The sequence below is a fragment of the Apteryx rowi genome, unplaced genomic scaffold, assembly GCF_003343035.1.
Source record: "Apteryx rowi isolate R43461 unplaced genomic scaffold, aptRow1 scaffold_119, whole genome shotgun sequence".
Taxonomy (NCBI): Eukaryota; Metazoa; Chordata; class Aves; order Apterygiformes; family Apterygidae; genus Apteryx; species Apteryx rowi.
The window spans coordinates 821,363-849,336 of NW_020447408.1; the positions used below are offsets into that span (position 1 = coordinate 821,363).

General features: G+C 42.6%; 1 protein-coding gene across 4 annotated transcripts; it reads right to left on the bottom strand.

Moving 5' to 3' along the window:
• Window positions 1–104: 104 nt before the first annotated feature.
• Window positions 105–27,924, bottom strand: COG7 (component of oligomeric golgi complex 7). 4 transcript variants are annotated; one of them, XM_026086181.1, is made up of 18 exons: window positions 27,772–27,924; window positions 27,231–27,441; window positions 26,679–26,827; window positions 23,454–23,570; window positions 23,103–23,271; window positions 21,196–21,278; window positions 20,280–20,402; window positions 17,946–18,144; window positions 15,674–15,801; window positions 14,875–15,029; window positions 13,583–13,699; window positions 12,981–13,046; window positions 10,573–10,759; window positions 9,159–9,299; window positions 8,636–8,719; window positions 6,596–6,710; window positions 2,423–2,566; window positions 105–905 (listed from the first exon to the last, which is right to left on the bottom strand). In XM_026086181.1, the coding sequence occupies exons 2-18, from the start codon at window positions 27,394–27,396 to the stop codon at window positions 739–741; spliced, it is 2,310 nt and encodes a 769-aa protein (XP_025941966.1). In that variant the 5' UTR covers window positions 27,397–27,441; window positions 27,772–27,924; the 3' UTR covers window positions 105–738. The 4 variants fall into 4 exon arrangements, with proteins under 4 accessions (XP_025941966.1, XP_025941956.1, XP_025941945.1 ...); XM_026086171.1 differs by lacking the exon at window positions 27,772–27,924 and adding an exon at window positions 27,703–27,761; XM_026086160.1 differs by lacking the exon at window positions 27,772–27,924 and having other exon boundaries at window positions 27,231–27,527.
• Between the last annotated feature and the right edge of the window lie 50 nt (window positions 27,925–27,974).

Consider the following 27,974-nt stretch of genomic DNA (forward strand, 5'->3'; position numbering starts at 1 on the left):
TCCAGTTTTGGGATCTCCTTGCATTTTGCCCAGTCTCGTCTTAAGAAAAAAAGCTGTGGAAGCATTGGAAGCATTCTTAAGCTAGACAAGGCTTTCTACAAAGATCTAAATAACAATCTTTAATAAATTTCATAAGAAAACAACATTGTTTCATTAAATATATTAGACTCATCATAGCCTTAAGCAGTAGAATACATTAATCTCACAAGAAACAACCTACAAAACAGGTTTTATTCTCAGAGTTGGGTTTGATCATGCGTTTTCTACTAATTGATGAGACTCTGTCTTCTTGAGATGGTGAATAATGACAGACTTGAGCAATGGCCATTGCCTCCAGGTGGAAGAGCTTCCAATCAGTCGATCTATGTTGCACCTACCCCGTAATTTTAGATTCAAAATTGATTAAACTGTTCTGAAAAAGCCAGTCATCTCACCGTCATGAAGCATGAACTCTCCCAGCTAGCAGCAGACCAATTCTAGTTAGAAGCCAGCACTGTTCAACCTACTCAAGGTCATTCAGACAGTTTTTAGTAAATTTGGTTGTAAGACACCTTTCCTCATTTCTAAAGACAGAAAAAAATGAACAAGCTTTTCCTAAACAGACATTTATTACAAATTATTCATAAATAAATTCCTCTTATCCCCAGAGACATCTTCACTGTCCTTGGAAAGTTTATAGGGAATAAGAGAAAACTCAGTTCAGCCCTTGGAGGATGTCCAGCAGTGGGGACATTACAGCTAACACTCCAGTCCTCTCATCGCAGCGATGCTGCTGGCCATTCTGCGGGGCATGCTTTTTGCAGCTTGCCGGTAGTCCTCTGGTTTTGCCTTCAACAGTGTTGCAATATTTTGCAGCGTTCTTGATGGCTGAAGGCCGAGGGCATCCATCACATTTATTAGATAATCTAAAAGATAAAGGATAAACATGTATTTAAACAGGGAACAGATACTATGCAAGCAGCACCCAAATAAAAGTTTTTCTTTGTCCTTCAGGACAGCTAGAATCCTCTCTGTCACTGCCAGCTCAGACACACAGAAAACTGCTATGTATTTGGAATTTAATTGTACTGACTGACAAATATTTTTGGCTTTCAGTACATTAGTTTAAACAACTGTCTGTTTTGTTCAGAGGACTGAGGCACATTCTGCCATATTTCAGTATCTGTGGGGAGGACCCACCTCCTCAGGGCAGTAAGTCACCAAGGTCACAGATAAAGGATCACAACCAATTTCAAAGGCCAGTTAAGAGCTGGCAACAAAGATGGGAACTTTTGCGGGGTGAATGGTTGTCAAGGTAGGAGGGAGTTCCAGATCACTGATTCAAAGTCAGCTGAGGAATTAAGGATGGAACGAAGAATGTCCAGCAACCAGCCTCTTATCCAGTGTTTTGTTATTATGCCACACCAGAAAAAAAAAAGATTCAAGGCTGAATTCCCTGATATTCAAACTTACTTTCAGGTGAACTGAAGAGAAAATATTGTCTGTAACCTTATTTTTGAGGTTGGCCATGGTGAAGTCAGCATTCGTGATTTAGAGCAGAGAAAGGACCAGCTTGCATTTACAACAGCTGTAGTGGTCCTGTGGAGACTTCTTCATCAGCTTAGGATAAGAAAACCCATCTCCTCCACGTCCTTCACCTTCCCCAACACCTTCCATCAGTCGTCCCTCAGTTGTTCATGGGAGAAGGTAAAGAGGAACAACATTTCCCAGTATCTCCCACTTTGTTGCTGAAAATTTCTCCATGTTAAAGGTAACACTAGTCACCTTGCACCATTAGCTAACCATGGCAGAGGAGCTGACCCTACAGCTTTTGTAAAAAAAGATGCTGGTTAAGTGCTCTACAATGATTTTTAGAAGGCCTTTGGCTGATCTTTCCTATATTAGCTACCAGGGTCCTATACCTAGCAAGAAATAACAGTGCTGAAGTGGACACAAGGAGTGAACCAGCTGCCTCCTTAATGATCCACTGGAGCCCTTCCCAACAGACTCAGCACATGCCATATACCCCATATAGAGCATATACTGGCAGTGCAAGCACTCTTTGATGAGAAGGGAAAGAACCCTTTGCCTTCTTAAAACGCCACACTTAAAAAAAGATTATATACAAATCTCTTACTTGCTAAGACTGGCTTGTAAGGAAATCCTCTCCATTGAGAAGGACCTTGACTTCCACAGTCAGAAACACAAAGCTTTGAAGAAGCAGAAGCACTTACCAGAAAACCTCTTTTTCCTAGCAGAGGGATGTGACAGAACACTTTGCAAAAGAGCAGCCATGAACCATTTCGCTATGCAGAGTATCAGATACACATGCCCATGATTAAAGGAGAAACCCATATTGCAATTTTTTAAAAGAAAATATAATAAAAGAAGAGCCCATGCATTACAGCAGCAGTTCTCAGGACAATGTGTGTGCCAAGCTTACCAATGTCTGTGGCAAGCTGCTTTGTTGAATGTACAGTGAGCTCTGGTATCTGCAAGATGACTTCGCAATAGGTTTGCATCGTAGCTCTGGCGATGGAGCCCAGCCAGTAATCAGCCATGTTGTCCAGCTCAGGTAATTCATCTCCTGAACAGAAAATTCTCATTAGCTGTGAGCAGTTTCACTTACCCGCGTTCACTAGTTTTGTAACAAGACATAATTCATAAATGGTTAACAATTTATTCAACAAAACATTAAGGTACTGGAATTCAGACAGTTTGTCAGCTGGTTTTGGAATGATCAAAGCTGTAATTTATCTTCCTTGATACTATATAACATTGAAAGATAGCTCAAGAACCAAAACACTTCCCTCTAACACTCATACAGGTAACTAAATTCTAAAGGGATAACAGGTGATCAGGCTGGGATCACGGGCACTGCCTAGCGTGTTCTCTAGGATGTAGTCTGTTCCAGCACTAGTTTACAAACTACTCAAATGACAATGATTCATAGTTTTTTCAAGTGTTAAAGGCATTCTGTGTTCATCAATGTTTTGAAAATTAATGAATTATTAAACATTAAATATTTTAAGATGACAAAACAATTAATGCTAAAACCTAAACCAAAGGGGGTATTCTCAGAAAGCTTCAGGAAGACTATAAATACCAAGCTCTATGCTGCCCTGATTGTCAGAGGAAACAAACACTGAGAAGAGATTAACCACAGAAAACCATGGTATGCTGCCAACCTGCTGGAAAGCGTTATGTAGCCACTGTTGTTAACTGCAACAGGATTAATGACACAACAAGCAAGGACAGTCACCTGAAGAATGAATATGAGCCAAAACTCAGCTTACTGCAAGAAATTAAGGAAAAACATCCAGAAAGAATTCCCCAGGTCTAAAGAAATGGGCTCTGGGGATGAAGTTTTGAAGAGGCAACGGAGCCACAGCTGTCTCTTAAAGAGCAGCCCCCCCCGCAGCACCCACTGCACTTCCTTCAGTCCATGGGTTTTAATCATTTAATCATTGTGATGGGTATCTACTCACTAGAGTCGCAAGTGGCACTGGTAGTAGCAGTGAAGCTCTAATGGTTTTTCAGCTGGAGATAATAAAGGATGAAAACGGAATTTAAATGAAACAGTATTTCAGAATTCTGTCCTTATTGAGAATCTGATGATGGAGACTAGAACACACGATCGGACCCTTAAGAAAAGAAGCTCTCAAAGATGCAAAACCTGTCCTAAAGCAAGACAGACTGCAGACCAGTTTCTGACCTTGGGCTCCTAGCCTTTGTGATAGATGGACACAAGCTGGCATGCCACACAGGGAATAACAATAGTTCTTCCTGGATTTTCAGGCAAAAGAGGCAAAGGAATAAGATGTTTACAGGTAAACAGCATTATTACCCTTCTTGAGAGTGAATAATTGATTTCTGAGGACAGGAGCTAAGGGCTTCTCTTTTCCCAGCAAGAAATGGAGGGGCTGCAATTCTCAACAAGACCATGGAAGACTGCAAGCAAGGGTGGGGGGGGTTGTTGTACAACCATTGATGTGGGGTTTTTGTCTTAAATAGATGGGGACATTAAACAAGAGGGTTGGCCAATCTAACAAGTCACCATTTCCAAACATGCCATGAGCTTCCTCTTTGCCCATTCCTGGCTGTGTACTCCTGCCAACTCTGTTGCAAAGTAGAACTCTTGGAAAGTCGATTTAAATCACTTAATTGACACTTTATTGACAGAAAATTAGCTCAGAAAAAGAAAAAAAAAGTTAATATTTTCCTGTGCAGTTAATGAAAGGAAATGGCCCTGCCAAGGGTTTAGCAAGTGCCAGAACCAGCACAAGGGAGTGCTGCAGGAGTGCAAAGCTGGAGCAAGTCTCTTGTCTTCAGCAAGCTACTAGACAGTCCAAGCTGCTCAGTGACCTGCACTCCAGTGGGCAGGCTGATAAGAGGCAGAAGAAGCAAAAGCTAACTTTAGAAGTCTTTCAAACAAAGATGATGATGAGTGGACAGAACTCCCTCCCTGCCACCTCTCAGTACAACTAAACACAAACCAAGTACATTTTAATGCTGCCAAATACAAGCCAATACAGCTGGACACCAAGAAGCCAGGGGATTCTTGTCCCAAAAAGCAGTGAATCTGGAAAGACTTCAGCGTCACTGGGATTTTCACTTTGACACAGGTTCTCAGCACAGGGCTGTAGCAAAAAGGCCAGTGTAATCTAATGATGTATAAAGTATGACCATCAAACCAAATTAGACAAGCAATCTCATCTCTCTACACAGTATTAGTAAAATCACAGAAAGAAAATGATATCACATACTGATATCCCCATTTCAAGAAACGTGGAAATGCTGGAAACAGAAGACAAGCCACAAAAGGGACCAGGGACTGCAAAAACAAGTCTCAATGTGAGGCTCAAAGAGCTCCATTTATTTTCTTTTGTCTTCAAGATTTAGAAAAGACTTGGTTTTATATGAACCTAAACCATGGACAACCAGTAATTTTTCAAATATTTTCAGTGCATTTTCCAGAAGATAGACAAGTCTGTGTACAGAAGGATCAGGCTAGACGGCCAAAATGTTTTCTTCAGAGCTTGGAAACTGACCCCAGGTACTTTCTGTTCACTCCCTTCACTTGTACAGGAAAGGGCAGTGCAGGCAGTCCTGTTCTCCCTCAAAACGCTCACCAACGATGACTACAATCGTATATCTAACTGTAGAGCTTGAGCTCACTGTCTGCAGGGGGAAGAACAGAATTCCCCCTCTTACATAACTGGCAAAAATATATTCAAGCATTTTGGGTGAGTTTTCTCTTGCTTCTGAAGCATCACTAGTAGCAGCTGGAGATGATTTGAGGCAAGACAAACTTTTCTTTTTGAGGTTTCATGTAAGTATGTCTTGCTCACATGCTCAAGATCAAAGCAGTAACTAGAGCTGGAGTCAGATAAGGACTCTGGAAAGAATATTCTCCCAGTCCATAACGGTAGGGACCAAGTATGCATTACCTTCTGGGAGGGAAACACTTAGGTAAACCACCCATGCACAATTCCTGCAATGTAAGAGCTTTGGTACCCCAGTGCCTCCTGCTCTCCATACCGGCAGGGCAAAAGTTGGTCTCCTGAGGGCTAAATGAAACACAACAAACTGCTTAAATGCTAATTTTGAACTTCATAAGAGATACTGGAATAAAATGTACTGACCTGACATATACAGGTCAAAGCTGATGACTTTATGGCTCCTTCTTGCCTTAAGTGCCATAAAACCATTATCATCTCCAGCAATTAAAATCTTTTAGCAAAAACTTCATTTGCCTTTAGCAGTCAGGACCATCCAGGTCTGCTTCAGCCTATCACATACCCAGTGCTCTAGCATTACAGGAAGCCTGACCATAGGAGAAGGAGCAGAAAAAAGGATTTGACAGGGCATCAGAACATTGTATCAAACAGCCCAATAATGAAAGGGTTAGGACTAGAATTCAGGCCACGGTTACAGAGCAGCAAAAATTATGGTATGGTAGGGTGGGACCAACAGAGTCTCACTATCTCCTTGCAGATACGACTCCTAAGACAATGGCCGCTGGTTCTAGGCATTTATCTGCGTGAAAACCAATTCTACTGAACTCACCCCACAAGACCCTCATTTTTGGCCTGATCAATTCCCTGAACCAGTTCACCGCACTACTGCAGTACTGGTGCAAAGGCAGGTCAAAGAACATAGCAGCCCATGCTGCAGCTAAAGCTACCAGAGAACTGTGCTGTAAGTGAGCACCCCAAATACAACGGTAATTGTGGCACACCATCCTCAAGGGACAAGAAAACAGCATATCAGATACTCATGCTGATTCTGAGACAACACCTAATAAACTAAACACTGCTCCAGCTATGAAGCAGTAATGCTTCAGGTCTGGCACCCCAAACCACAGTGTTAATAATCACTAATCTTCTTTAATAGGCTGAACTAAAGCTTCTGGTTTGAATGAAACTGAAAAATTTTTATTCATTATCTAGAGGGTCCTCATGGCCATCAGCAGAAGACTCTTGGAAGAAACAGCATGAATAAACAGTAGGAAATGGATCTCAAACAGCTTCCTTACTATAACCCATCACACCCTCATAATGCCCAAATGTGAAACCTTTCCCCCAGACATTTCACTTCCCTGGTTTCACGCTACCTTGCTCTGGGGGGAAAGGCAGTTTTCCAGCATGCAATGCCAGTTCCAAAGCAGAATCCTCCTGAGTGACAAATGGCTCAAGGTGGAGAGGGAGCGACATAATATATTGCCCAATCTAGAATAAAAGCACAAAAGAGCTGAGTCACTGAACAAATGAAGAAAAAGTCAATTGCAATAATACAAACTTGAAGGCAGAAAGCTAAGCTTGACAGCAGCTCACTAACCTACAGTAGCTCAGAAACAAACTGTGTCTCTTGCTGATCATTACACTTTGTTACTATGATTGTTTCATTGACTGCTTCTCTCACCTCCTGAAAAAATATTTTTTGTACAAAAACGTGTATCTTAACTCTAAGTAAATTTTTGACCTCTGGAGTGTTCCTGGCAATTTGTTTTCTAGAAAGAATCTAAGAGACTGATCCAAACAAAACCACAGAAAAGGAAACAGATTCAAGTGACAAGATAATGAATTTCAGAAACGTATCACTCCCAAATAGCAACTGTGCTCACAAATTCACATGCCTGAGCTACGTAACTTCAAGCAGATAACACACACTGCTTTGTTTATATACTGATTACCTGCTGCTACAGAATTCCTAGGTGCAGATACAGTTCAGAATACTCTGCCTCCACATTAAGGAGCATAGTCATTCATAGCTTTTTCTGAGCTCACATCACTTGTGCTCTCTTCTACACATCATATACGCCACTTCAATTTGTTTCTGAACTGTACTTTAGTTTTTTGGAAGGGGTTTGCCCAATGCAATAGCTTTATTTCAAGAGTATCTAAGACAAAGTCTTGGCTCAGTCTTGGCCCACCTATCACTCAGCAGGAAGATAAAGAGGTAGATCTGAAAAGATATCAGAAAACAGATGTTTTGTATCTGAAATCTTCAGAAATTCCTCTTTGTCTTGGACATGTAAAAATGCTCTTTGATTCCTCACAGAGCTAATAACAACCATACATATCTCAGTTTTAGCTTTCAGTTAAAGTTGTAGGTGAGCACATCCAGTCTCTCACCAACTGCACAGGTCTCTTGGTGAACTGTATTAATTAGAAAGCTTACTTAGAAACTCAATGGCAGTCTTCTCCTGAAGTTTTACCTGACATACTGCCCATGATCTTTCTAAAGCTCATAAAAGTCTCTCAGATACCTGAATTCAGAACTACTTGTGATAAATTTATCCCACAACTGGCTGACTATCCATTTCTTTAGAAAGGCTTGAAAATCAAAGTATAACAGTTTTTAGGCCATACACTAGAGGAAACTAAAATCCTAAAGGCTTTTGGTTGCAGCCTATCCTTGAAAAAACTGTTCCCTGTCTGATGCACAGAATGACAGGAACATTAAAAACTTTTTTGCCAAATTATTCTTTGCATTGAGAGAGCAATAACAGCTAATATTACTATCTGAACTGCAAATTAGGCAGTGAAACAGCAACCAAGAGAACAGGAGAGCAATTTTAATGCTCTTCACCCCCACAGAATTGAAGAGGACCTAGTCAGAAGGTAGTACAGCTCACTCTCCTTTTTCACTCAAGTCATCCCATTACCAGAAAGAAACTTTATTGTTATTCCATCAGAAGGAAAAAACAGTGAGTCACATGGGTTTTAGAAGGGGAAGAGCTCAAGCCATTTTTAAATTCACAGTATGATTAAATCACTCCAACATATCTAACAGGGACTTCTCTGCTACATGAGCTGCATTATTAAGATATGCTCAGTATTCACCACCACAAACAGAAGTTGGCATTTTCCATCCTGTTACAAGAATTAATACTGCAAACAGTGCAGTTCAAAAGAGAGGATACTTTCCTCGTGCTCCCAAAGTTCCTTTGCTATTCCAGAACTCAGCAGTGATTTCTTAAAAGCTACAAAGAATGGCACAATCAAACTGATCAGGACTGGGCCACTGACAGCATCTCTCACCATCAAATAACAAATTCAACAAGTGCTATGATTTTTACAAAAACTTGGCCAAGCACAGAGAAGATTCCTGCAGCACTGGGCTTCTAGAGACTATCCTTGCATGCTCTTACGTTGCTGATATATTCCAGAGGAGTCAGGCTAAAGTTTGGCAGGTCATCTGTCAAGGTCTCGCCAATGCCACTGGAGCTCCATCCCTGTAAGGCAAAAAACGCAAACCAGTCTATGAAGTTCTGGAGCATGAAGTCTGTGGATATTCTGGGAAAGGGTGACCTAGCGACAAAAACCGTGACTACCAACAGACTTCTAAGAAAACCGAACACAGACAGTAAGGGATTTGCTTCCCCTGTCCACACCGCTCCTTATGGAAAATACATGCACACACAGGTTGGAAAAAACAGTATCAGACAAACACCAGAGCTTGCAAACACAGTCATCTGCTGTGACTGCTGTAGAGGGAGGGAGGTAAACTTTTCCACTGAGCACAGTTCATGGAAGAAAGGTGATACCAGAGGGAAATATTTTGATGTTCTGGAAAGGAGAAAGGTGAGCAGCGTTGAGCTGTACTCTGCCCTAAGGTATGCCATGGGTAAACCTTATCATCGTTCAGATCAGATCAGTGTAACTATTACTCACCTCCATCTTAGAAATGAATAAGAGCTGTTGTTTGATGCGAAGAAAAACAGAATCAAAAGCCAAGTGGTGTGCTAGCTGGTTGAGGCGGCTTAGGGCAGATCGAGATGAAGACAATAGGTTGTGGTTACTTGTACCTTTTTCCTAAAACACACATAAAAATGTTTACATACAGATGAGATTAAACTGACCACAGAAAAGCTATGTTAATATTCCTAAAGAGGTCCTTACTAGGCCATCCTAACACAAGAGAGCCCTTCTCTGCAAAGGCACAACGTGCTTCCTTTAGAAAGCCCTACTCCCACTAGGTATTCAAGACACCAACTGCGCACGGCTCCCTGAAATGTGGAAAAAGAATCATCATCACATTCTTGCCATGCCAGGCCCCAGTACATGCTAGATACAAAGAAACTGGCTGAGAAGATGGCAAAACTGCCTTTACAATATGCACTCAACCAGAATGCCTCTCGGGAAGACAGAGTCCCACACTGCACTACACCTGTTTTACAACCTCCCTAGTAGTGATCAAAAATTAAATCACAATCCAGCCACACAGATTTTCATTCCTTCTTTGGGCACAGAAGGGAAGAGTGGGCAAAAGCACAGAAAACTGATTATACTCTGTCAGGTAAACTTTAAAAGAAAAGTCAGATAATGTATTTTCATTTGCCATAGGAGAAGAAATACAAATATGACCTTTCACTCAAAGGGCACAACTAAGTGATTCCCTGCATGGAATTAAGAGTTCTACTTAAGAAGAAAGACATATAATAGAACTTTACTATTTAGCAAAGGTATAAAGTCAATCACATAATACTGAAAGCAGAGCTGTGCAAGTTGCATGTAAATTAAGTGCTCAAGAAACTAAAAAACACTTTGAGAAAATGAGACAGAACTCATAACCTTGACTTTACTATTAAAGTGACTGATGAAGGCAAACATACATAAATTAGATCCACAAGAAGATTAGTTAACTAGCCATTTGACCCTGTTCACAGATACATGCATGAATGATCTTGTAGAATTATATTTCAGGATGGATATGGCAGCAGAATATAAGTGGTAAAGAAAGTCTTGAGAAGCCAGTATATGGGGCCTGGAATTTGAGATGGCTTCAATAAAATCTTCCATATATCTTTCTGTTATAGAATGTCTCACTTGAGCTGATATGGGCATGTTCAAAGAACACAGCCAGGTTCTGGGGAGAGATGAAATGAGCCCAGACTTCCTGGCTTTTGACATTTCATTCTTTCAGCAGATTGGTGTCTCTGTGGAAGATTCAGAGGACAGCCCATCAAAAGACTGCAGCTCAAGATGAAATGTAATCCAGCTGTAGGTGGAATCCAATCCCCATCTACCAAATGTGGGCCAAACAGCATCCTGCTATAGAGGCAGGTTCTCCTGACAGCAAAGCTACCTTTAGAGTGTAAAGTGTTTCCATAAGGCTGGCATACTCAGATGGATTCTCCTTCAAAAGATAGTTGTATTCCTGCCAGGGGTTCTTGACAGAGCTCTTCTTTTCTGCAGAACTGGTATCCTGAAAGCCAGAAAAACTACAAGGGCTGTAGGAGTCCGAGAGATACTTCCCAGCAGTTGATAAAATCCTGAAAGCAAGTAGACAAAGTCACCAACAGCATTCTCTGAAAACAGCATTGTTGCCCTCATGCTGCTTCCAGGAAGACTTACAGCAGCATCCCAACTTAAGTGAGAGAAAGAAAGAAGTGATTGGAGCTATTGGGGCCTCTCTGACTCAGTCACTCCTTGATATGGCCTGTGATTACTGCTCTACCCTACCCTGTAAGGAGACAGGTCATTCAGTTGCACACCCTTCCTCCTACTGCCAGAAGACAGTGTCACAGATTGCTCTACAGTTTCCTGGAGAGCCACATGGAACCACAAGGCCCAGTAAGCCCTTCATAGACAGAGGAAAACCCTTACGAGCAGCCACTTACATCAATTTACAGCAAAAACTTGCTAGCACAAAACACTGCAAAGAGACTGTGCAGTTCTAGATATTGGTAGGAAAGTTTTAAAGCCAGATTTGCAAAGCTTCAGGAGCAGAAGGGAAGAGTATAAGGGTAAGCGTCAGGGCACTCCCTTGTGCACTGCAAATTAAGCTCCTATAGACTAGCTACCATTGGCTTTGGGGTCTCAGAAACAGTAGATATGGGGAACAAATCTTTTGTGTGATCTGATCATTGGGTAGCTCAGAATGTGGTTCTGTGAGCAGCTTAAGACCAGAAGCCATGCTAGTGCCCCTCAACTTCCTCTATCCTTTGCACTGCCACCAGTGTGTGTGTAGACAGATTCAGACTGTTGGTATGTCGATCTAATTGAAAAGCATTCCTCTTTGCACAAGAAGGTTATTTTTTGGTCAGATCAGCAAATTGATCCAGCTCACCTTGTGGCTACAGAAAATCGTTGGAATCAATGCAAGGAAGGATCAAAAACACACAAGGTAAGTAGGGGGAAGGAAAAGACCTCTCCTTTCAAAGACAACAATGACCTGAAGCAGTTCAATGCATCTGTARAACTGTACCTAGGGTAGTCCTGACTGCTTTGCAGGCTGCTTGTGGCAGAAGAATAATTCTTCCTATATGGAAACTTTGCCAGTGAGGTGTTCCTCAGATCTGCAGCAGAGTTCCCAACAGTGGAAGCTTTACTAGGGAAAATTCCTGCCTTCCACAAGGTGACCAAAGCTTTCAAATGGGATGCAAGGAGTTAGTAAGGGGGGGAAAAAATAAAATTCAACACAAGGTTAATTCTTGCAGGGCAGGGAAGTGAGAGGCAACTGAAAAACAGCTGCAAGTTTTAACTATTCAAGAACTGCTAACAGCCTTTAAATATCAATGCTACCTATGAGTTCCTCCAAGGGAGAGAGTATTCACTGGTGGCAGGCACTAATTACAGCCAACTCTCACTTCTCCTGTCCTGCAGCTGAAAACTGCCCAAATACTGAGCTGAAAAAGGGACGACTGCCTCTCAGAAAGTTTAGAAAATATGGAACAAACCCATCCTCCTGTGTCCTGCAGGCCACTGTCTTATACCAACCACAGGCACTCAAGTCAAAATAAAGCATTCTGATGTGCAAGAGGCTGAAAAGTGCACTGCTTACAAGCAACAAGAAATCTACATGCTGCCCCTGCTTGAGGCTTCTCAAGTTACAGGGAATCGATCAGTTGAGGCACACCTAGATTCATGTCAGCGTATGATTCATGCCCCATGTCACAAGGCAAGTCAGAATCTTGCCAATTTGATCTGGTGGAAAATTCCTTCCTGACCCCAATCTGGCAGTCCACTTGATGCCCAGCAGGTGAATAAGGCACACCAGCCAGGTGTCCAAGAAAAAGGGTTCTTATCACTAGGTCAGAGCACTGGAGCCTGGACTAAGTAAACCAGTCTGCGACCCATCTTTGATGTTTCAAAAGACAGAGAGGTGGAAAAAAAAATAGAAAAAAATCACAGACTATCCCTAAACAATTGTGCCTCCAGGCAAAAAAACAAACAAACAAAAAAAGCGGACAAAAAACACGCTCCATGCTTCCCAATTGTAACTTTGCTTAATAATCCTGTAATATTTCATATTGTTGCTTTGACTTTTTTKTCATGTTATATTGGCTGTTGTTACACTAAAGTCTTGGCAGAGCACGAACTAGATTGAGAGGCTGTGCACTCTAAATCATTCTACTCTTTCCTTGCAATTATTAAAGCACAGCGGCTCTGTGCTCCCTCAGTGGTCTACACACTAACAGCACCTTGGGGTTTGTTTTCTTTTGACTTGATACCAGTGCTGACAGCCCATGTAGCAAGTTCAGCAATGCTTACCTGTTGGCTAGCTGCTGCTCAAAGTCTCCACACTGACGAAGCAGCTCACCGCAAGTAGTAATTATTCTGGGAAAGAACAAAAGTGTATGTTGTAAAATCTGAGGCAGATAATGTCATGCCCCTCAGACTACCCATTTCAGACAAGTTTCAGGAAATTAAAAAAAAAAAAAATACAACAACAACGTCCCCACAGGGGACATATTTTTTAATTTGGTATTTAATTTTTAATTGGGTATTAACTCTGCATCCATTTCATTACATCCTGCTGCTGATTTTTTGCCCAACAGCCTCATCCACATGCTACCTATTGCCACCATGGCTAAGGCCAGCTCAGTGTCACTGGGAAGAACTCTAAGAGCTGCTGATACTTCAAGTGATGTGACATGCAGTCTTGCTCCAAACAAGGGTGGGCCTCAAAGCACTTACTGTACTCACAGCAACCTGAAATCCAGTCACTATAACCAACACTGCCAGCAGCACTGGAGCTAAAGTGGGCAGAGCCCTGCATTCTGTTATGAGAATTCATGTAAACTGACCGTAGGTAATTCCTTTCCGACTTTCATATAAAAATCAGTTCTGAACCAGGCAAAAATGCCCGTTACCGGATAGAGTTTTGGAAAGCAGTCCAGTCCTCCTGGAAAAGTGAATCTGATGGGATATCATCCAGTTTACATTTCTTTCGTATAGACTGCAATGCATTTGTAAAGTCAGATGTATACCTACATGGAGAAATGGAGTAAAGACAGGCACTGGAGTAAAACTATAGGTTGGAGAGCAGCTTAACTACATTTCCTGTGACCTCCTCATTCAGCTCTCAACAAGGGGCAAATAAGAACCAGAAACATAAAAGAAGAATAGTTCAGAAGAGAACTAGTTTTTCCAGTACAAGTAAATGCACGTGAGGAACTGACCAGCCACAACCCACTCAAGCCTACCCTGGAAGTAACAGATGCAGTGTAGCTACTTCAATTTGTTGCATATGGGTAACTAGGAACCTTTCTCTCCTATGATGAGGTACGAATAAAACATTTTTGTTATCACTACACTAATCACGTCTCCTAGGAGAGACCAGACAAAGTTTATAAGGCTACTGCTACTCCAACATCAGTTGGCCCTTACGCCAGGAACATAGAACCACAACCTCTTGTGAGTTTATTTTCTCAGCTACTCCCCAGATGAGAACATGTATAGAAAGGAACATTTTGTCCCCCGCAATATTTTTTTTTTTAAACATAATGCCCATAAACTGGAGGCATGAGCCCTGCTATGTAATTATCTATAAAGAAGTTGAGATTAGAGYAGTGTGCCTTCCTCTTCCCTTATCCCCACAGGGCAGCTAGGTAACAGCTTGGTTTATACCTTGTGAGCAGCTCTTTTGATATCAGAAAAGAAAATGAAGGTAATCAGTACTGGAATACTATCTAAGTGGGTTGTGAATTATATTTTTAAAGACAAGAACTTGCCGTGAACCTCACTCACTCGGGCATCTTGCACTACAGGCAGATTCTGAATATTGAGATCACTTGTCCCAGTAAGTATAAATTTCCCCACTAAGTTCTACTTTCAGCAGCCTAGGTCACCTTTGTTGTATTAGGGTCTTGGAAACATTTTTCCCTCCAAAAGTATTTTTTATGAATGGAAAATCAGCCCAACTGAAATAGAAAGCAGCTGAGAGAAGTCTTCCCTTTAGCCATAAAAAACTTCCTTTTTTCCACTAAGAAATAGTCCCTGACAGCATTAAGCATAGAAGGGGATATCCGATGATTCATACATACTGGTTATAGGCACTTTCGGCACTCGGCCATGTTTCATAAACTACAAAGTCCTTGACTACAAACTGAATGCTTGCTACCCCCTTAGGATAAAAGCAGCAACGTGACTAAAAGCACCTTACTTTGTGAACAGAGCTCTCAGGGCCTTAAGAAGCCCGCACACTCCCAGTCCATCAGTGAGTTTAATGCAGTTGTCAATGGCTCCAGAAGCCAGAATGAAGAGTTTGTTCACCGAATGGTTTAGTTCCTGGACGCAGTCAATTACTTCCCAATGCTCCTAAACAACAAGAAGAAGGGTTGAGCCCAACTCTTCTTTCAGTGAGTGTCCAGACTCTTATGGAAAAAAAATAAAATAAAAAAAATAAAGACACACTGTGTAACACATCTTCCTCTCGGTATTGTGCCATCTCGTGAAGCATTTAAGAGAACAGTTCTGGTTGTTTCCATTCTCCTGCGCAGTGATCGTAAATAAGTCAGAATAAGTCAGACTGCCTAATCCTATATTTACCAGGCCTTCAAGTAAAAACAGTCTTATTCCAACAGCAGAATCTTCCACACAAAGGACTTTCCTCCCACCTTGTTCTTAATAAATTCTCGGGAACTTGAGGCAGTCTCTTGGCTGATAGTAATATTTTGGTAAAGTCTTTTTCCAGCAGATACACACAGTGCTAGTTACTGGATGAAGGAGCAGAAGAAAGGGGTTACCTGCGAGCTGACAGCACTGCTGAAATTAACTATTTCTGAAGCAAAATTTAGTTAAAACAACTGTATCAAGAAATACTGTAAACAGGAAATACTATCAAACAATTAAAAGAGAAAAGAGAGCAATAACTGTGACAAAGACCCTTGCAGTTAGCAGTAGCTTCAGACTTCCCCTGCCACTGCCTCCCACTACATAGACAACAGAGATTGCTACATTACCAAGGGCACTGCACTCATCTGAATGAGGAGATTTTCTTCTTCCAGCTCTCCATACTCAAGTTGGTAGGGCTTATATGGACCATACACTGCTTCTACCAGTTCCATTACTTTTACCAGGTTCTGCTCCTCTACAAAGAATCAGATGGTTAGTTTAAAAATAAATGAATGTACTACTAAAAATCTTGTTTTAAACAACATGCAAGACTTCTTCAGTTAGAGCATGCTACCTGCATAACCTTGAAATGCTGCCCAACAGCTTTAAGTCTCAAGTACACATTTATTTATTTATTTATTTATTTTAAACAAGGCTATTATCTCTACTTGCTTCTTAAAACCAAGATGGTCTACCACAACAAGTGCCTCAGGAAAATTATCACAAACTGCTCTAAAACAGCCTGGTTGACAAAAATCTATCAAACATTCCAACCTACATTAGAGGGAAAATATGGAAACCATCTGAGAAGCGAACATGTAACTGGCACAAGCTAAAACAGGGGCAAGCCTCATTTAGCAAAGAGCCTGGTCCACACTTAAAATAACTGACACCAACTCATTTCACTTAGGACTACTCATTCACAGTGTTCATCAACCAGAGCTAAACACAAACCATGAACTTAGCATCTCACTGCCATTTTGTTGAGCTGGGAGCTGCAGCAAACCCAAACTAAAGATATATCTGAACCATTATTTGTCAAACCAGATGTGGACATCAGGTGTTACCATGAAGTTTTGCCAAATTCAAACTAGCACCAAACCAGAACTACCTCAAATCCTGGATATAGGGAAAAACTCTTAGACCATGAGGACAGTCAAGCAATGGAACAGGAACAGGCTGTCCTGAGACTGTGCAATGTCCATCCTCAGAGGTTTTCAAGATCAGACTGGACAAAACCCTGCGTAACCTGGTCTGACCTCACAGCAGACCCTGCTTTGAGCAGAAGGTTGGGCTAGATGGTCTTCTGAGGTCCCTTCCAGCCTGAATTATCCTATGATTCATAACTGAACCCTCCCCCACATAAACACATAAGAACTAGTTTGACCCTGTGCTTCTGAGTCACCTGGCTCTTCCATTCTTGAGATACTTCTGTTCCCAAACATCTCACCTCGCAGCACAAGAGACATAAATACAGAAAGTAACCTTTCTTTTTCTTTTTTTTTTTAACCCAATTAACAAGCCAGTGCCTGTTTTCCTACTCCATCATTTTCTAGAATTTGACATTATTTTTCCAAGTTCTTTTTAATCATTTCTATTACCAACCACAAATTAAGCCAAGTCAAGGACAGAAAATGACTGCCAAGAGTGCACAGTCAATCACAAAGAAAACAAAAAAGACAAACAGAATGACAGTCACACTCCCTGAAATTGCCCAGCAATCATAATTTACATAATCAAGTAAGAATCTGAGTTTAAACAGCTCAAGACAATGTTACGGAGAACCAAACACAGGAAACATAGCATTAGAAATGCTCCATTAGCTTTAATTTAGGATTTTCCTATACCTTGTCTTTGAAGGGGCATAATCAAATTAGTAAAACACTAGAAATAGCCAACAGTTCACATTAGGCATAAAACTACGTAAACACAGCACCTCACTACTTTGTGGTTTGCGGGAATCATTCATCAAGCCGTGACCAAAATGAGATGACAAACATTGTAGGGCAAGGAAAGCGTAGGCTAGTTTTTGAATCAAGCATCTAATATACTGTGAGGGAATATACTGCACAGATGAGAAATAATGTTTGGCCCTGCATTTTCTTTTGATTAAAACATAATCCAAGATCAACAGGAAAAACTGCAGGTAAAATTTATAAATCTAGTGGAAGTAGCTTCCAAGCAGGCTTTCTCTTGTTTAGAAAGGTGTGGCTTTAATTCCAGGGAACTCCTGAACTTTTATTCTTTGTGATCTTTCACAATAGGTTTAACAGATAGCTTCCCTAGAGACATTTCCTCATCTGTTAGATAGAAGATATTCTAATGCTTGTAAAAGGAAAAGTGCTAAATATTATTTACCCAAGGTAGCAAGCAGGCTAGAACAGCTCTGCTTCAGTAAACTCATTCAGTATTGTGTCAATATATTTAGTGAAAGATATATACATATACGCACACAGAAAGGCACAAATGCTACATAACTGGAATTTACCATAACTGGCAAATACTATAAAAGAAATAAACACACCTTGCATGTAAAACCAAAAAAAATAGCACAATAGAACTTTACAAAGGCGTTGACAAAACAGAACAGTATGAGAAAATTCAATGCAAGAATCCTACTCAGGTTTGGCAGCATTGCTATTTCCAGCCCTTTTGCGAAGTGGATGGTGGCATCATAGAGCTCCAGCAGCTTATTCAGTTTGGTTTCTTGGCCTACTCTCTCCATGGCAGTGCTGAGGCAGACAGGGATGGAAGGCACCAAGGCTGACAGAGTTTGAATCAACAGCACAGTCACAATTTCGTGGGGGTTCTTGAAAACCTATAGTAAAAGAAAAGCTATTAGCAAAAGCACTTGCTACCTCAAAGGAATGCTACAAGCGGCAGATAGCTTGCAAACAGATCCTCATAACAGACAACCTGCATGTCACTGTCTCAGCAAAGACACTGACAAACTGTCCTACTCCAAACTGAGCAAGTTCTGTCAGTTGAGAGACTGATACCTTCTTCACCCCTCCTGAACACGTGCTGCTGCCCCGCTGGCAGAAGCAACCTTCACACAAGCAGCACCACTTCCCAGGGGCAGCCATGTCCACTGGAGTCTCCCTTACGCACCTGACACAGAGGTCTGGGCTCCTGAAACAGGCGGGACGGAAGAGGGAGAACAGACGGGTTTGCGAATGCTGTCAGCAGAGAGGCAGGCTGCCGTAAGCTGGGAGTAAAGAGTCAGGGGAAAAAGCTGCAGCAGCCCCATAACAACTTCTTCATGCCCAGCACAGAAAACTGGACCACTGGCAACAGTGGACACAGAAGCAGCTAATGCTATTTGGCCCTCATTACTAGAAACTATCCAAGAACTTTGAAAACCTTGCAGAAATGCAAGAAACATTAAAGCATCCCCCAAAACAGGGTTTAGCTGATAATTCTTTGAATTGTCAAAGGATAAACAAATTCTCTCTCTACTGAGGAGAGACAGGGATACACAGATCAAGAACACCACATTCTGTACACAGGCAGATTCTTCAGGTGATGTGTAATCCCAGCCAAAAGGGAACAAAACAAATCTGAAAAACTTCACAAAGGGTAGCAAAACAAAAAAGAAGGTCTCCTAAGACTGCAAGAACCTCACTGACCTAGTACGCAGGAGAGCCTGATTACGAAAGCCTAGGACAATAGCTATTTCACCATTGAAACTACACTTTGAATACAGCAGCCGAGAAACTAGAAAATACGTCATAAACTAAATCCAACGGAATGTAGGCACTACAGTCACTGAAACAACCATCTGGCAGAAAAGGGCATTTGAAAACAGAGCGCTCAGTTTAAACAGGCATGTTGGAAAAAAAAAAGATGCATCTATGGGTAGACTACGAAGAAATAGTACTGTATCACGAGCCAAATCACTGGTCAGATAGGCAGCAGTCAGCACAGGAAAGTAGGCTAGAAGGACTGTAATCAGCTGGGAACTTTTATTTACATGCATCACCCTCAAATCTCCTAGCGCAACGTTTTATGGCCCTTTACTGCAGCTCTTTGGTCAGCTGTTCTCTCAGTTCTGCTCTCTCTTATCACTGTAAAAGCTGAGACCACCACTAGTCTCCTGCAGCAAGAAGACCATGGATACCGGATAGCATGGAAAAGAAAACATCAAACAATTCTTCAGAAAGCAGAAGCAGCACAGCAGATTGAGTGACATGAGCTTTGTCCCACATGGCATTTCTCTCTCACAATCCCCAGTTCAAAGAGCATTCGCTAAATGTTAGCTGACATCTGACCTGTAATTCACATCTAATCATTAAGCAGAAAAAAATACATTATTTCAAGGAAACATTGAGCTCCTTTGCAGGATGGGCCTAGCACTTGCACCAGGCTTCTTAACATGAAGATAAGAATCTCTCTTACCCTTCATGGATGAAGGCTCTTACAGGCTCGACAAAATTAATCAATTTCTTCATTTCACTAAAGAAGGACAATAACTTTTTTGGATCCTACATTACTCTTGCCAAAAAAAAAAAAAAAAAAGCACACAAATTCCAAGGGTGTCAGCAGAACCCCTCAGACACCTCACAGAGGGCGACATGAATCAGTCTATCATGATCTTGAGGGCTTCCTCCAGGACAAGTGATAAAACAATTCATGCATTTCAAATGTTTTGCAACAGAACATATTTGCAACACCAACAAATTAGATTTAATTTAAGATACAGATGAAAGTGATAGAGCAGCTTTAATGGCAGTAGCACAGCACCCTTGCTGTAGGTAGAGCACCAGAAATTAAATCTTGTCTGCAAGAGTTAGACCAGAACCTGAACGGAGGTTGCAAGCCCTGTCCTTTATTGACAGGGGACAGGCACCGGGGACAGGGTATAACTGAACACTGGTGAATTATTCTGAGCTTTACAGAAATTCAGTCTTGTTCTCTCCTGAACACCGCACCAAAATTAAGTAGTGACTGCACCTGTGTTGTCCACTGAAGCTGTGAGTGCCAGGTCCCAAGGAGCGTGTCATATAGTTCAGTCAACTGACGATTTAAGCTTAAGTCACTTTGACAAAGATCCTGCCACGCTGCCACCAGCTGCACCTGCAGGGGTAATAAGAACCATTCAGAGAGCAGAACTAACAGGTCACAGATCTCAGTTTTGTTATTTTGAACCAGGAACTTCTCATGCAAATCACTTTCGCTGAAACACAATGCCCATCCTTACTCCCCTATCCAGATTTCAACGTAACTCTTTGCTATAATTTGGCACCTCAGAAGGAAATGACTTTCAGCATCAAGCTAGGGGCTTCTTAGTTGATCCAAAGATTTAATTAACATTGGTATTTTACTCATAAAATGAGATTGTAATTGATATCCCCACATAATAGTTGAAATACTTGGCAAGCCCTAGCCTTGAACTTAATCCTCAAAAGTCACAGTCATGAGAGAACTTTTGAGGATCAGGTTATGACTACTGAACTGTCTGGAATTCCAACCTTTAATCTTACCTGAAAAGAGTTTACAGAAGTCAGCAGCTGGCAAGTTGCAGCAATAAAGTTATTACTGACATAGCCACATCCAAGAAAAGTGGAACAAGAACAACTATAACGCACAGGGAGAAACCAAGCAGAACGCACATATCCTATGACTATTTAAGAAGGAACACAAAGCCCTCAATGGAAAATTATTCTCAAAACATGGGGAGTAATCAAAGCTGTGAAGAGCCAGAAAGGGAAGACAGGGAATGAAATATGGAAAAGAACAGTTTCCATCCTCTTTTGAATACGAAAGGTAGAATACCTGAGGTAGCAGCACCCCCTACAGTCTAAGTCAAGCAAGAATTCAATTTTTCATTTCTCCACATTAAAATATTATCGAGAGAAAAAATAATTACCTTGTGACACTTATAATAATAAGCAAGAAGCTGGGGCATCCGATCAATTTCAGTGAAGACTTTAACAAACATTTTTGCCTGATCTAAATAAAATAAATAACAGACAGTTAAAAGGTCAGGCCCAAAGCTGAGGGTGAGACAGAACATACCCCAAACTGAGCAAAAGAATTCTTTCTATTAAGGCAATATGCACCATGGTCCATACAGACAGACAGAACTGTCATCTTTTGTTTGCTTGTCTTCTCAAGAGCAGAGCTGCCTAAAACCAATACTCAAACGAGAATAGGTATCAGACTTACGATGAATGAATTTAACTTTTTACCGGTAAATGTTTCCCATGCAAGACAAACAAAAGCAGGACATTTCCTAGAAGGAAATCATTATTTTCCAGAAACGAGCACGATCTGCAAAACCAGAACACATACCTCATGAAGTCCTCATTTTTGTTTTCACCATTTCTCACAAACTGATACCTAACCTAGCTGCCTGGGCAATGACTATAATTCTATCCACAAAATATATCTGGGTTCGGAGAAATTAGTAATACACCTTATTTGTTTTTCAAACAGGACCCAGAGGGAGACTATGAAACTTGAACATCATAAGTAACTTGGATTCTCCACAACTCTGGAAGTCACAGAATACAAATGCTCTGGGGATATATTTACTGACTTGTATTGCGTTTGTAGGAACTGGGACATAAGGAAAAAATATGACTTCACAAAACCCAGAAAAATGAGAGAAGAAAAACCACATGTCTCCATGTGCTCAGAACAGATTTTAAAAAGCAAACGCAAACAATGCTCAAAGAGAATTATTCTGAAGAGTCTGCCCAGGAAAAGGACCATGTATCAGCATACCTGCCGCCAGCAGCTTTCTCCACCAATATAGTTTCTTTGCTGGAGAAGTCACAGAACATATGAATATCCTATTACTTTAATCCTAAGTAGAGAAAACTTTCCAAAACATCATCCTTTGTCTTGAATCTGTCTGTAAAAGGCAATGCACTGCAACAGCAGAAGGAAGGCATRTGACCAACTGTGAAAGTTGATGAGCACAGCCTAAGGAAAAAGGGGCTTGTGCAAAGAAGAAAAGCCAGAAGAGGAGTGGGAGAGAGAAGAGAAAGATCCGTGCAAAGGATTAAGGATTCGTGAAAAGCACTCCTCCTCTGTCTCCGGCTGTCTGCAGTCACCTGCTGCTATAACTTGCCTTTACTTAGACGTGAACTCCAGGGAATGTTGCACAGCAATAGCACAATAGCACTGGATCCTTAATGGGATCTCTAGGTGCACACAGATGAGAAGCAACAAATACAATAAGCATTTTCCAGAAGTACTATGACAGTAGGAGAGGGAGGGAAGAGCACACAGAGCAGACCAAAAATGTCAAATGATGTTCTAAAGAAAGGAGAGTTTATAAAGCAACTTTTACAGGACAGTATGGAGTCAGAGCATTTCTAAACAAATTTCCACCCTGACTACAACACCAAACTAACAGATATGCCCAGCAGCACTGTGACAATGYGCAAACAGAGGCCTTCTCCCTATTTGAGTAGCATTTCCCATTTGGAGAGTGTCCACAGCAAAGCTGAACTATAAGAGCAGGAAAGTCCTGCCTCAGCAAGTCTGTTTCAAATATCTACATAAACTATGCAGCCTACAAAGTCAGTTCATGCTTTCCTTGTTTCCCTTAGTGGCAACAGGTATAGCAGATAGGAAATCAAAGATAAACTGGACTGCAGGCAGCTGCAGAGCACATAACATTTCATGGCATCTAGCTCCACCAGAAAGAGCACATAATCCCACCCCAGGAGCCTTCAGGACATACACTCCCCACCCAAACAACATTTTACCTTTCAAAACGGATAAACTTTGCACTGACAGTAAATAACACCAAGTCTTACTGACCTACAGACTGAGCATTAAAAGCAGCAACAATCTGAGGGCTGGCCATGGCCTCCAGTCGGTTCTTCAGAGCCTCAAGATGCACACACTTCTCAGAGTAATCCGGTGTATCCACAAGCATGGCCAGACTGCTCTGCATGCTTGTGAGTTTGGCAGAAATCACAGATACATCCTGCCACCAAAAAAAAATCAACAAGGTTGCTTAACATAATGTTAGAAAGCATTAATACCTATGCTCCACAATGACATTTTACAAGCAGGAGCATGTTTCAAAGTCACTTGAAGAACCTACTTTAAATACATTTTCTTTAGAAAGGCAAAGGCCCAAAGATCAAAAAGAACAATATGGTCTACCTGTGTTTTAAGAGTCTCTTCAATGTCTGCACTCAATGTGCTCCATTTGTCTGCTTCCTGGAGCGACTCAGCAGCCAACTGCATTCTAGATTTCACCCGATCAATCTCTACAAGGACCTGAGAACAAGAGAAAGAATTGTTGCCCATTGAAACAAAAGACGACTGTCTGGATACTTCTATTAAAGGAGTTATTTCTAGGTTTGGATTTTACAAAATGTGTGAAAAAGTCAGGCCTGTTACAAGAAGGAAGAAGTTGGCTGAAAGAACTACAGATGTTAAATCAACTTCCAAAGTCAAATAACAAAGTTATTTTAAATTCTGGATTTGTATAATCAGTACTGATTTTGCCTGAAAAGTGCTACGCACCCCTATACTGACAAGAACACACAAAAATTTGGATAATCAGTGTTAAAAATTATGTAATAGCAACCATGAATTAAACATAATCAGCTGTTGGTAAGGAAATGCAGATGGAGCCAATCCATGCCCTGCCCACCTTTACTGCTATCAGTGCTTAAGAGAGCATTTTCATACATCTTGAGTTTACAAGATTGTTCAATATGAACAAGTCCAGAAACCTCAGAGTTTCTGATGGGCGAGTGAGGAGTTAACAGGACTGAAATTTGCCAAATGACATGCAAAAGAACTGATATGCACAAGAACTGGTGTGCGCAAAGCTGTTGAACAGAGGAGTTAACAGGACTAAAGAAGTCTACCAACCGATATGCGCAAGGATTGACAYGYGCAAGGCTGCGGAATGGAAGCATTAACAAGACTGAAGAAGTTTGCCACCTGGAATCTGCACGGACCCCCAGGGAGGGAAGAAACAACACGGAGGTCCTGTGGTCTTGCCTCGCTAGCAGGGTCCTCCCAAGCAGACAAACCAACAGTCCTGTGATTGTGAAACTTGCTAAAAGTCAGCAAAAGCRKTGTTTGCCCAGAGCCCCAGCCGTATAAAAAGAGACTTGGGAGCTAGGAGAGTTTGAGCAGGGACGGGAACGTGACCTGACCATCCTCTCCGGCTGGACTGTGAGTATCCCCCCCCTCCCCTTTTCCTGGGACGCTGGGTTAAGGTAACTCCTCGAGGTTGAGAGCCCTCTCACTAAGAGAGTGAACAAGAAAGCTTTCAGGTAGGGATAAGCAGTCCTTCCAATTAATAGCGCAGTAATCGACGGTTTCGGGTTATCCTTTCTAAATTAGTAACTGATGGTTTTGTGTTATCCTTTCTAAATTAGTAATCGCATTATTTTAATGGATGTTATTAATCCAAGAACTTGTGTGAGAAAATAAACATTTATTATTATTATTATATTACTGTCTCAGTCRTTGCTATCGAACCTTCATAGCATGACAGTGCAACAGTTTTGGCGTAGTCGGCAGGACAGGATAAGGATAGGACAGGATACAGACTTAGTGGATACATAAGCTGGGGTAACCGGATAGAAACATTTTGAACTATGTCGCTGCATGAGTTATTGAGGAGACATGGAAGCAGACCCTCAAGCCCTGGGATTGACTGGGCAAATGATAATTGGGAAAATGAAGCCTCTGTCGTGTGTAAGACAGAAGAAATCAGAGGTAACCAAAGAGATGAGAAAGGAAAAGGTGGTATATGTGCCATCTTAGGGGCCTGTTTACTAGCGGTCCAACAAGCCAATCGTACCCATCAAAAAACTAAGGAACAGTTACAAGAAAAGGTGCAGGAGTGTGCAGATCTTGAAAGAGAATTGAAATTAGAGAAAGAGCGAAATCAGAAATTACAAAACGAATTAGAACTCGTCCTTTCGACAGCAAGGAAGCCCCCCACAGCAGCTCAGATTAGAAAAATGTTGGTGGAGGACCCGGACGATTGGGACGGAAATATATGGGGAAACAGCAGTAGTTCAGAGGACGATGGTGATTTGTACCCTCCAGAACCCTCACCTCTGGATGTGCGGCCAATTGTAAAAACCGAAACCGTGACAGGACCCCATGGGGGTAACGCTAGAACCACAATTAGAACTACCCCATACTTGGGAGACGAGATGGGAAAACTGCAAGAGAAATACTGCAGGCAATCTACAGAAACAGAAACTGAGTATTTGTGGCAGGTATCCTTAATGGGAGGTGATCACATAATACTAAGTGAAGAGGAGGGATCAGGATATTGGGGACCAGGAGTTTTCCTGACVGGTAGAGTTGGGAATCGCTCCCTCACCTCCCGAGTAGCCTATTGGGCAGGGGGACAAGACCTGAGGAACAGAGGAGAACCTTTGAGAATAGGTATAAATACCCACAGTGAGCTTACAGAAGCCATACAAAAGGCAGCTTGCGTACAGCAGATATATGAAAGGGGAGCCTATGACGTCCCCTTGCAAGCCCCGGTAAGCCCAAACAGCCTAACACCTTTAATASGGGGATTGCCTACAGTGTTAAAGCTGAAGCTACAAGCAATACAAGATCGCATGTAGCTGCAGAGGCACACAATCATAATAACCTCAATGCCCCCCCCATGCCAATACCGACATGGGCGGATAACTTGTTAGAAGCGCATCGAACAGCACAAGAGATGGGGATGGAGACCAAACCACGGGAAAAGCGCATTAGACAGGCTACTGCCTCGTATGCCCCAAGGAGAGGACATTCCCCCCCCAGGCGGCACAATAAGGAAATGGGAACTAAACAGGAAGACAGGGAGAAACGAAATAGATTGTGGCGACATGCCCTGGCATTTGGTGTCCCACGATCCATGCTACATAATCAGAAAACAGAAGACATAGAACAGATAGTGAGCAAATTGGAACGAGCAAAAAGGGCGACTCTGCCATCCGCCCCACCCAGCTCACAAGACAACAAACAAGAATCTAAGCCTAGCAATCCTTTCTCGGAGTTACGAGAAGAGTTGCATGATCTAAAAAACTAGGTAGCACTGGTCGAAAATCAGGCCAACCGACCCAAGTACTATCAATAGCACAGCGGCCCGAAAATTTAGAACCTGGGATTGTGATTCCGGTAGGACCTAGAAAACACAAAGTTTTTTTTTTAATTGATACTGGTAAGCAAACACCAACTACCCTTAACAAGCCCTGTACCAGAAACAATACCAGGCTACCCAAGATCTCCCATTGCAGTAACTGAACCACTCACTGAAAAGTCTAACCTAAATGGGGTGGGGTTCACTGATACCTCTTCACATAGAAGAGTTTCACAAGTTGCAGATAAATGCTCAGTGAGGCAAGAATCTACCTGCATTGACTGAGCTGTGTCTTCTTCAAATTTCTTGATATCTTCTTTAACAAGGATCATTTGCTCCTTCAGGAATGTTGCCTCCTGTTTCAAGGCTTCCACTTCCCGGAGGACTCTAGGCATGTTCTGGAGAGCCTGATGACTTGTTTCTATAGAAACACAAAGCAATACAGTGAAAAGGGACCAACAACCCTTGCATGAATGAACAAACTTATCAAGAACTATGACAGTTTAAAAAAAAAAAGTTATTTAAAATGATTTTTCAGCATAGCAGAAGCAATCATTTTTCAGCATTTAAAACGTATCTGTAATAACATATAGATAACATTAAGAATACGAATACCCAATTATTGCTACAGAGAGAGAGAAAAGCTTGACAGAAATAACAAAAGACACAGCAGGTCCAGACTGACGCGTTTAGCATTTACAGAGCTGACAGCTCCAAGATGCCTGGCTGTAACTAGCACTACAGCCGCAATCAACCACGAAATCTGCCACCCTGCTTAGCTGACATGCGCTACGTTAAAACACAGCGACAGACAGAGGCATCACCTTCCACAGCGTTGTTGACCTCTTGGATGAAGAGCTGCAGCTTCATCACCAGGGTAGCGGCATGGGCGTCCACTTTTCCCGGCGCATCCTGCTGCACTGCCCTGAAGGCCCCGTTCACCCAGCTCTTCACCTCGAAGTCGTCGGCCAGGAACTTGGAGAAATCCATGGCGGCACCCGCGCTCCTCCCCCGCCTCGCCTCTGCGGCAGGGCCCTGAGCAGCCGCCGAGAGACAGCGCTGAGGCGCCCCGCGGAGAGCCGGTGGCCGAGGCCGCCCCGAGCCGGGATCCCCGGCTGCGCTCCCGGCCCGCCGCGCTCCCCGGGCCCCGGCAGGAGGCCTGTGCCAGCCGGGCGCCGGCGCACGCCGCAGCCCACCGCCGCCGCGGTACCCACGCCCGGTGCGCGGCCCCGCTGGCTCCCCGCTGCCCCGGCCCGGCGGCGCCCTCCAGCTCGGCCCAGCCCGGCCCACGCTCACCCTCCGGCCCAGCGGCGGCCACGGCGCCACCAGGAAACGCCGCCGCTCGGCCCCTCCCGGCCACCGTACCCGGCTGCGCGGAAGGAGCGTGGCACCCGGCRGCCACCGTCCGCAGCCTCGTCCCCAGCCCGGGGGCAGGGCGTTGCTAGGCGCCAGAGTCCAGGCCGTTGCTAGGCGCCAGGTGCAGGCCCGCAGGGAGCCCCGCGGCCGAGGGGGGCCCAGCCCGGCCCAGCCCAGCCCAGCCCGGCCCGGCCGGGCCGAGCGGCTCTCGG

Coding starts and splice junctions, on each gene's coding strand:
- COG7 (XM_026086181.1), bottom strand. CDS start 27,396: ATGGATTTCTCCAAGTTCCTGGCCGACGACTTCGAGGTGAAGAGCTGG. Junction 23,272..23,453: donor AAGAGACTCTTAAAACACAG/GTAGACCATATT, acceptor TTTTGGTGGCAG/GATGTATCTGTGATTTCTGC. Junction 8,720..9,158: donor TATTCATTTCTAAGATGGAG/GTGAGTAATAGT, acceptor TTTGCCTTACAG/GGATGGAGCTCCAGTGGCAT.